Here is a 10,327-nt window from a genome sequence, read left to right as displayed (position 1 = left end):
AAATCAATGTTTAATTCACAGAAATCTTTACCTTCCTTAATTCAAATATTTAGTTCTATTTTTTTGCTAATGACTTAAGAAATTTTGAAAGGCGTTTGGGTTTAACATCTTATTGGAACGAATACCAACATCATTAGGGTACCCTTTCAAGCGAAATTTAAACGCAATCTTTTTTTTTGTATTTTAAAAACGGAATTGAACGAAAAAATAAAAACATCATTGTAAGATTACACCTTAAACTAATCCATCATATGATTTTCCGTATGGTGACGAGTCAACTCTCGACCATTGTTGGTGGAGAAGTTGCAGCCGACAATCTGACAAGTGTGAAGTTTTACCTTGGTATGGGTAGTCATGTGCAGCCTCAAATCTCGATCCCGTACAAATGCCATTGCGCACATTGTACATTGGAAGGGTTTCTCGTTGAAATGTACCGTTTTGATGTGCCGCCTCCGATCCTCGCCATGGCGGTACGTTTTGTCACAAAACTCACATAGGTACGGTCTCTTATCGGTGTGCGTCAACAGGTGATTCTGTAACAGAGCTTTGATTCCAAATTGTGCTGGACACACAGCACACTTGAACGCCTTTTCGACCAAATGCATATTTAGTTCGTGTTGCTTTAATGAACTCTTTTTGGCAAAAGCTCGTCCACAGGTAGGGCACTGAAAGGGCATAACATTTTCATGAACACGCTTTACATGTTCACGTAGAGTATATTTGGTGGCGAAGCTCGACTCACAGTGATCACACTGGAAGTCCATTTGTGATTTGCGCTCGTGATGAGCGTATTTGTCATGTCTAATCAACAGATCCCGATTGACAAAACGACGGTTACACTTCGGACAAACGTGTTTTCTAGAAGTTTGACTTTTGATGTGTTCCCGATAGGCCACCGGAGAGGGGAAATCGCGCAAGCAAAGCGGACATATTCCCCCGGAGTCATCCGTGTCTTTGCTAAAATGATAATTGTTACTGCGTTGGCCAGCGTGTTCCTCCTGAATGTGTTCTTCAAGTTCTATGCGGGTGTCGAACATAGAATTGCACAAGCGAAAGCAACAGAAAAACTCGCATGGTTCCTAAAAAAGAAATAGAAAAAAAACAATTATGCTCGAAAAACAAAAGAAACATAATGACAGTTTACTATTTTTACCTCTTCTTCTATCGGCTTCGACAAATCATCCGAATTGAAGTGATTGCCAAGTTCGACATGTTTCTTCATTAATATGCGTTGATTGGTCTGAAAATCACAGTCCGCCATACGACAGCAATACAAACGTGTCCCGGACGAATCCTTCAGGTGGTCAGTCAGTTTCAGCATGTTTGGAAAACAACCGTAACAAATCATACACTGGAACCTGGGATTCGGTGGTTGCTCCAGAAAGTGTGTCTCCTTTACATGCTTCATCAGCTGTGCACCGTCTTCAAAATCATCCCCACACTGGCAGCACCTTAAATCCGGGTCATAGATTGTATCTACTTTACAGTTAAACTTTTGCTGTTCCTCCGCCGACTTTTCTAAAACCACATGGAAGCGTGTATACTCGAAATGTATTTCCAATGCGCTCCACTCTTGGGTGATAATATTGCAGATCTTGCACCGGAAGTAAATTTTATTATCGCGTTTTTCGTGGTGTTTTTGCAATGCCAGTGCACTTTTCATGTGTTTGTTACAGTCTTTACATTTGATATAGCTCCAAGATTTTTCTTTAACTGAGTGGAAAATTTGTCGATGTTCCTCTAGATCAAACTCGTCCAATGCAAGATTACCGCAGCAACAGACATGTCCAGTAAACTTAAGTTTTTCCCAGTATTGCTCAACTTGCAAGGTTTCAAAATATGGTCTCAGACGGTCTCCATTCACATCCGCAGCATCTAAGTAAATAAAACGGTCCCGCTCTTCTTCGTCCAATCCGGCAGTTCGAGAACCAGATTCTTGAAGTTTACGTTTTCTTGTAAGCGCCGGCGATGACACGCTCTGACTTAATCCATCTGTTTTGCGATTGTTGAATGGATCAAGCTGGATTCTAGACATGACAGTGTTGCTTGCAGATTCTCGAAGTTCTTTCCGTAGAGCAGTGTCCGATCTATTTTTGAAAAATTGTTAGATGAAGTAGAAATTTTTATGGAAGTAGAGAAAACTTACTTATGTATATCCACTCGGAAATCGTATGCCTTTATCAGTTCATCAAAGCACCGATCACAGATGTTCTGCGGGTAACCATCATCCTGGGCCGGTCGTATGGCTCCAGTAAATTCCCGAAATATGTCAGCTACCAGACGCTGGTTATCGGCACAAATGCAAAACATCGATATCAGTTCTTCGACCTCATCCTCGGATAAGCACATTCGGCACGCAAGTTCTCCAACAGGCTGGCGTTGAATTTTCTTGCGCCTCATGATCCGAAATGAGTCGAGAGCTTTCTGCTGTAAACGGTAATTTTGTTCCAGCTGCTGGAAGCACTCGCCACATATGTATTGGGGCAAACGATCGCCGATTTCCGGTTGCCCAAGGGCATCCATAAGGGACGAGACAAGTTCTACTACTAGTTGAGTGGATTCCGGTACATTTTCTATTGTGCATTCGCATCCGAGAGAAATGAGTTCGTCTACATCGTAAGACAAACATAAACGACAACAAACAAGTTCATCGGTTTCCATCACATTAAGCTGGCGGTAACAAAAAAAAATTATAATGTAATCACTGCATCTAGATTCATATTTTCACTTACGCTTTACAGTGGCTTTACCTAGGTCTAACTTTCCCAAAAGAAGTAAAACAAAATAAAACACCGAGTTTATTTGCGTTAAAACTCTTTAGAGCAAAAAATGACCAAACAGTGAGGAAAAATCCCAACAACTTTGTTCACCCCATAGGAAACGCCTCCTACAAGAGTCAGCAAGTTCTCTACTTTCCCCCTACTTATTTTTCAAACTGGCACTGGAAGACTGGAAAAACGATACATAATTCGTGTTGATGTCCTATAGGGTTTTCGAGCAAAATCGATCGGAATGATGCATGAGCAGGGATGCCAGGTGTTGAGGATAAAAAATCTGGGCAATTTTGAAAAAAAGTCTGTGCGTGTCTGTGCACAAGGAAGATATCACAAATTTGGTAACAAGAGTTTTGCCGATGCGTGTGAGCGGGGGGGGGGGGGGGGGGGTGTATTCGGGTTATTTTCGAGTTGAGAACTATATAACTAACACTGTTTCCTACCCCGTACCATGCCAGTCTTATTTAAAAGAAAAGTTTAATCAATGATTGGTCGAATACCCATGAATACAAGCGAGATTTACAGTCTAATCTGGCACTTACGGATCAAATTCGATACATGAATATCGATTTCATCACTACATTTTGAAAGTCTGTAAAATCTGGGCACTCCAAGCAAAAATCTGGGCAAAATCTGTGTCTGACCAATATCTGGACGAAGGGTCAAAAGTCTTGGTTTTACAGACAAATCTGGGCACCTGGCAACCCAGTGCATGAGACGCGCAGGTTCATTGGACTCTAAGCTGCCCGAATAAAAAAATACTGTTACCAAACATTAACTATAATAGTTATAAAACTATTTGGAACAGCGTAAAAAAACTTTTAGGAAACGACAACTGACATCGTAAAAAACATTCCACTAATTGTGAATTCCAAAACGACGGTCTGCTGAATATGGCGTTAAGTTATGTTACTGTTAAGAACTGTTAAAACGATTGTATGAAGAAACTGTTCTGCAAACTGTTGAGATAAAGTCGAAAAACCGCTCGTGGATAACGTATCTCGGTCATCAAACTGTTTTCAGTACAGTTATTCTTAAAGTTCTCTTGTGTCTGAACATTTGCAGTGATAGTTCTGAAACGATTTGACAAAACGTTTCTTCCGAAGGTATGCCTACGTTTACTGGAATCATACGTGATTGTGGAACGCACACATGTGCAAATTTTTATGCAGGGTTTTCGGATATTTTAATGAAACCATTTTTGTAAGATTTTATTTATTTATTTTGTTTTGTTGGCCTACATTTTCATATACACTTTATACATATTACTACACCATTTCACATAATTTTGTTCGTACACTTTTTATATATACATATTTCACTGATCTTTTTCTGTTCAAAACCTACCCATATGCCACATGCACCTGCCGCAAATACCACATCCTGCAGGTTTACTTCGATATTCCGCATCACAATCCAGCTCTTGTAGAGAAACTGCAGTGGTCGAATTGGTTCCGAAAGATTGGCCGGGAGTGGGCAGCATTCGGGAACTTCATACTCTGCAATATAAAAACTTCAATCAAAAACTTTTTCATGGATTTCAAATGCATTTGCCCTACAAATGCGATCATAAACAAAGCTCACTTACCTACTTGAAAACCAGCAGCATCAACGATTTGCAGTTGGATAAGTTAGATGAAACCGCTGGCGAACCGGTTCCCGGCGAATTAGGATTAATTTTCGTACAATTCGATCTTTCTTATCCGAATACGGACTCGAGAAAACTACGACGCCATTTTAGTTTCTGTCCCTCTGACAAATGTCAGCACTGATGCCAGGTATACTGTTTATTTTTACTACACCTGATTTAAAATCTTTGAAATAATATTTAATTGAAAAGTTGTAAAAAATGCTTTGACTTATTCAGAATTTGGTAATTTTTTATAATCGTTAGGTTTGATTTGTTTGGTTGGCATTAACCAATTAATGTAATGATTTTTCTTAATTTTATATCTTGTCGCATATTATTTGACAAAATTCAAATTATTGTTAACAATGTATTCACGTTTCTATGAGAGATTTGATAGTTGTGATATACTTGTTAAAATGTATATTTTAGTCGAACACCTAGTTTTTCTTTTTAAGGAAAAAAGAATAATAGGAATAGAACTGTGAAAATAAAAAGGGTTTTTAGCGTGGATGAATGAGGACTTTGAAACGAATAAATTACAAACATGAAAAATTCAGTTCACTGAAATACTTCTGGGATAAAAAAAATTATATTTCACTGTCTCAATACTTATTTAAAATAAAAAAAAACGTAAGAAAAAATATAGCTAAAAGTAAAATATTGGTGTATATGATATTTTTCTGAGTTGTGTTAATACTGATAATTGAAAAACCACCTGGCATCCTTAAATGTAAGTTTGGCCGGATGAAAAAGGGGACGCTTAAGGTTACAGTTTGAGGTTGTTTTTACTTTTCACATGAACATCACCTTTTAAATTAACGTATATGTTCCGTTTTGATCGTTCTTTGGAAATTTTGCAAAAAAGGTTTAACAAAACTTTTACGATTACATGAGCAGTCACTGTTTCTGGATCACTTTAGTTAACGTATTGACGTTCAAAGTTATGGTTTTTTCGTATGCGGGTGGTATAACCCAAAACCAAGTTGAAATGCCGCAAAATCGGATGAAACTGGCTCCCGACGAAAATAAGTTTGAGGGGGTTTTCCCAAACTTGAGAATAAACGTCATATTTGCAACTTAATTTTGGGGCCTGTCATGCGGCAGGGATTTTTTTTTGGGATTTTTTCATTTGATGAACCAAATATCAAAAGGGGGTATAAAAATTTTACAAACATAATTTTTTTTTCACATTTCCTTTTTTATTTTACTTCAAAAAAAAGTTGTTCACAATTAACTGACCTTGGATGTTTTTGACAAAGGTAATATAAGAAACCCGAGCCTGATTTATCCCGGAGCAATTTTCAAGGGATTTGGTCAGGAATTACAGAGTGCTGTTGCCAATTATTAAGAACGAAACTTAAAGCACTTTAAAGCTCACATTTTTCGTTCAGAATGGACCTGAATCTGACCTGCAGGATGCACCAGGAAGGAAACCAGGCTGCAATCATCACTGCAATTGACTATCCGTTGGATAATTTAGACGGCTACGATTGATGTGCAGAACAGCCGATTTCATTGTCGAAAACACCTAGTTTAGGAACGTCGTGTCCTCACAATCTTGAGACCTCCTAGAATATTGCTATCCGAAGCTCCCGTTTTCAATAGCTGGCATATGCTGCCATTGCTCCAGATTGTTCTCCGCTTCTTCCGATTTCCCATTGGTTATTCTTCCGAAATTCTCTGGAGGCATGATGTAAATACTGTTAGGTACGGCTTCTGAAGAAGGTATAATGAATGGAAAAACGTTTTCTGAAAATATATAAATTAAAATGAATTAAACATAATCAAATTTTATCAAATTTAAAGCATTTTACCAGACACGCAGAAAAATATATTTTAAAAATAATAATATTTCGGCCAAAAATGATAAAAATTTTGGTTGGGAAAAAGCACAAATATATTTCTGGTCACACTGACTAAAAATATCGATTTGGTTTAAACTTATCGTTTGATTCAAAATAAAATTCACCCTTTTTGAAAATGATCCATGACTCTTATCAAAATAAAAATTTTTTTGGGTAAAACGCATAAAAATTCATTGATTCGAAAGTAATAATAAAGTAAGGTTTTAAGCAGTTTAGTTTTTCCAATTAAAACTAAATTAAGTTATATTTCTTTTAAATTTATGTTTATTTATGAAATTCGGAATTTATAAAATATGAAATTACACAAATATAATGAAAATTCATTTTATTTCGGAATCAGCTCCGATTTGTTGCCACTATCAGAGCAGGACATCTGCGCAGTTGGGTAGCCAGCTTGCGGTCCTCAGATGCGGCACCACCATCACTTTGATACGGACCAGGTACGACGGTTTCAATTGACCTACCTTCCATGCAACTGTCGTCCAAATTTGAAAGCCAAATGCTGCAGCCAATGGGTCCGGGACGTACTACGACAGTTTTTAGGTGATTCTTGGGTCGTAGCATCTGAAAAATGAAAAAAAATATGTAGGAAAAATTATTTCAATTGGCAGTAGAATAATTTTGTTTTCCCGGACGGGCTTGGGTACCCGAATAGAATTGTACGATGAAAAGCCCATGAATTCCATATTCACAAACCATAAGTTTTATGGTTTACACAATGCTTATTATCGTCCACGATACCGTGAATACACATTGGAATTCATAGTTTCCGACCATACATTTCATTGTTTTGGCGAAAATAACCATGAAAAAGGGGTATTGTTATGCAGCGTGACCATGAAAAAAATGGCGATTTCCCATACATTCGGAAGCTAAAAAATATGAAGTTCATGGTGATAACAGCTTCCACTTTTTCATAGTGAAACCATGAAAATCCGACAATTTACATTGTTTGCCCGCTGAAATAAAAATTGTTGCTCTTGCCGGTTTTTTGTTGTTGTTTTTGATAATGTCATCATTGTCATAGATGGAAAACAAATGAATTTATTTATATTATTTATTAAAATTATCTTACCATCAGTCGAACACACAAACTTATTCTCACAAATCTTTTCATCTGAGTTCCACGGTAGCTGGGGTATTTTAAATGCCACTAAAACTCCCTTTTTTCGGCTGACATCCGGGTCTGCCTCCATCGGGATTCCTCGGGGACTCGATCTGCCACAATCTTAAGTCTTTGCCTGAAAAAAACATCCATGCGATACAAGCAACTTCAGTTGAATTGTTTGATCACTATTTGTACTTACTTTCTTTAAAACAGCTAGCTCTTCGGATAAATTTAGTTGGAAATTTTTGTCAACACCAAACACGAAAACATAGACTTACTTTTTTTATTCAACATCAAATGATACACGCTCATTTCAAAATCAAACAAACTGCGTAAGACATACAATGAATTAATATGAATTGACTTTAATTTTCACGGTTACTGTCATAATCATGGTGTTTTCACCGTCATCTACAAATTTTACCTTGAGAAAAAATTATAATTTTACATTGAAACTCACCGTTACCATAAAAATCATTGTTTAATTACTGTAAAACCACGGTCTTTGCTATTCGGGTAGTTTTCAAGACAAACAGAAGATTTCGAAACCTACCTTGATAGCTGCTGGCCGATGGACATGCCGTTGTTGTTGGTTTCGGATCATAATTTTTATAATTATTTTCCGCCTGGGCCATGGCCAGGTGTACTCCGACCATTTTTTCACTATTGTTGTTCTTTTTTCGGTTTCGCTTATTTTTTCTTTTTTCCATTTTTTAACTTATCGTTACACGCTCTTTTAAATAGACCTATTTTCGTTTTAATTTAAACCAAATTTGATTTTTAAGTAATAAAAAATGTGAGTGCACAAATAAAAAAATTGTATTGCTAATTTCATTCGAGTTTTTTATGAAAACCACTGAAAAAAATGCATAGGAAAGCTAAAATAAAATAACAAAACCGTTTTATTGAAACCATTCCCCATTCTTTTTCTGCGTGGAGATAGTTTTCGATGCGACTGACTTTTTTTTTCTTACACACGAAACTAACGGCAAATAAGAGCAAACGCACCAATAAGTGAGTATACGCGGCCCGGTTTTGCTCATTTCAGCGGACCGGTTTTGAGATACACACTCTTTCGTGCACCGGGCGGTAGCATAATTATTTTCAAATTTAGCATTGCACTGAGAAAATTTTTGAAGAAAATCTAAATCTTAAATTAATACGTACCGAGTAAATTTTCGTAGTCGTCTGTTTTTTGCTGAAATTTCGATGAATGTTGGTCTTAAAAGGGCCTGGGGGTGTTGAAAGTTATTTGACGGGATAGCTGCTATACGTATCGTGACGTCAAAGTCTACATCCTGGTTGAACATGCCATACAGCAGCAGCAAGGCCAAGCAGCTTCGAACACCAGCAATCGGGTCCGATGACGGATGCAGCAAGAACTTCCGAGCAGGATGTTTGCTTCGCTTGGCCTCGTCACCATATCTATAGGACACCGCTCTCAACCGGTGGTGGTTGTAAAGCGTTGAGTTTCCCTTACGGTGTTTCCAATTCCGTGTCACCCGTTTGCTGGATTGTGATTAAAAACTTTTTGAATTGTAGGACGACTTGATTGAATAAAATAAGTTCAGATAAGAAAATATTTTCGAATTAAGCTCGATTTTACTTTCAACACGCCGGGCACTTATATTTCCTAACACATGGACCCGAAAAACAAAATTCAACAAACCAAACAATTCAACTAAAATTCAACTTTATTTGTTTATTATATTTATATTAAAATCATACTTTTCTAAAAAATCATCAACTTCTTTTTCTATCCAACGTACTGATTGAAATAATTGCTGCTCCGAAAAACTGGGTCCCATTAGTTCCAAACTTATTGAGAGACCTCGTTTCGAAAGCCGAATCGGTAGGGACAGTACTGGAATGCCACCCATATTGGCCGGTTGGATACAAAAATCATGCACAGCGCACTGGTCTCGATTATTATTACTCCGAGAAACTCCGAGTGACCATTTTTGGTCACAAATTACGATGCTTCAAGTTCATCTGTGCTTCAAGTTTGTTTATCTGAAATTGAGTGAGAAAGGAAAAAATGTTATCAAAATTCATAGGTAGAAAAAAGTCAAAAACAGTATAAAATCAAAATAAATAACTCACCATCATCACCAGCATTTACACTTTCTCGTTCAATTCCTGGAAAAACCCGAAAAAATGTAACGAAATTGCGAATTTATCTGGTTATTACAAAAAAATCCATCCACAATTTTAGTCTGATTCAATTTTTTTCTTAAAATAAATATCAACAAACATCTACACGCTGCGACATCGTTTGTTTATTTCTGCTCAAAACGGTAGAATTTTTTCAGTGCATGTTTGCTCTCGCCCCTTTCTAGTGAGCAAATTTGGTGATTTTGTCGGTCCCGACGGCATCGGCCCTATTTTGCTCACCTTCATACTAACCCCCGGTGCGGTATGGAAGTGGATAAACTCGTGAGCATTTTCACTTTGCTCGCGATTGCTGCGGATGCCCTAAAGGGAAATTTTTTTGGGGTGGTCAGTTCGAGCTTCGAACTTTGATTTTGGTATATTGACAGCAGCCCAAAATCAAGAACGCCAGTCGAACTTTGTTTTGATGCACTGCCGTTCTTATTTTTGGGTTGTTTTGATTCTGAGTGGGTATTTTTTTACCAATTATTTACATTTTACTGTATACCCTTGTAGTTTAGCTTTATTGTTTACCTTTTAAAATTTCCGACAAAATTGTTTCGTTACTTTAATTTTATATAATTACATTACTCGCAGATGAAAGAGGTCAATACTTCATTGTAACAAAATGGATTTTCAATGTCGCATTTGCCGCGAAACTGACCAGAAAAAGTTAATGCCAACTGCAGCTATTACATCGGCGCGGCTAATGCCGGTTTCCGATGTGATTGACAATTTGATGCGACGAAACAAGGTAAGATTTCTCCCTTGAGTAGAACAAAGTTAATTAAGCTGAACA

At 37.3% G+C, this 10,327-nt stretch overlaps 1 protein-coding gene and 1 long non-coding RNA gene across 2 annotated transcripts; both read right to left on the bottom strand.

Annotated features, from left to right (window-relative positions):
- Positions 1–66: 66 nt before the first annotated feature.
- Positions 67–2,894, bottom strand: LOC129759593 (PR domain zinc finger protein 5-like). The gene is made up of 4 exons (XM_055757067.1): positions 2,733–2,894; positions 2,147–2,670; positions 1,154–2,087; positions 67–1,079 (listed from the first exon to the last, which is right to left on the bottom strand). The coding sequence occupies exons 2-4, from the start codon at positions 2,659–2,661 to the stop codon at positions 240–242; spliced, it is 2,289 nt and encodes a 762-aa protein (XP_055613042.1). The 5' UTR covers positions 2,662–2,670; positions 2,733–2,894; the 3' UTR covers positions 67–239.
- A 6,159-nt stretch (positions 2,895–9,053) lies between these two features.
- LOC129759597 (uncharacterized) lies at positions 9,054–9,833 on the bottom strand. The gene is made up of 2 exons (XR_008740196.1): positions 9,481–9,833; positions 9,054–9,390 (listed from the first exon to the last, which is right to left on the bottom strand). It is a non-coding gene; the product is annotated as an uncharacterized LOC129759597 (long non-coding RNA).
- Between the last annotated feature and the right edge of the window lie 494 nt (positions 9,834–10,327).

The sequence above is a fragment of the Uranotaenia lowii genome, unplaced genomic scaffold (genome assembly GCF_029784155.1).
Source record: "Uranotaenia lowii strain MFRU-FL unplaced genomic scaffold, ASM2978415v1 HiC_scaffold_198, whole genome shotgun sequence".
NCBI classification, from domain to species: domain Eukaryota; kingdom Metazoa; phylum Arthropoda; class Insecta; order Diptera; family Culicidae; genus Uranotaenia; species Uranotaenia lowii.
This window is presented reverse-complemented; position numbering and strand designations above follow the sequence as displayed.

What these genes read in the sequence shown, in the direction of transcription:
- LOC129759593 (XM_055757067.1), bottom strand. Translation starts at nt 2,661, where the DNA reads ATGGAAACCGATGAACTTGTTTGTTGTCGTTTATGTTTGTCTTACGAT. An exon ending in TTCCGAGTGGATATACATAA is followed by an intron (nt 2,088 to 2,146) that starts GTAAGTTTTCTC and finishes TTTCAAAAATAG; the next exon opens with ATCGGACACTGCTCTACGGA. An exon ending in CGAAGCCGATAGAAGAAGAG is followed by an intron (nt 1,080 to 1,153) that starts GTAAAAATAGTA and finishes TTTCTTTTTTAG; the next exon opens with GAACCATGCGAGTTTTTCTG.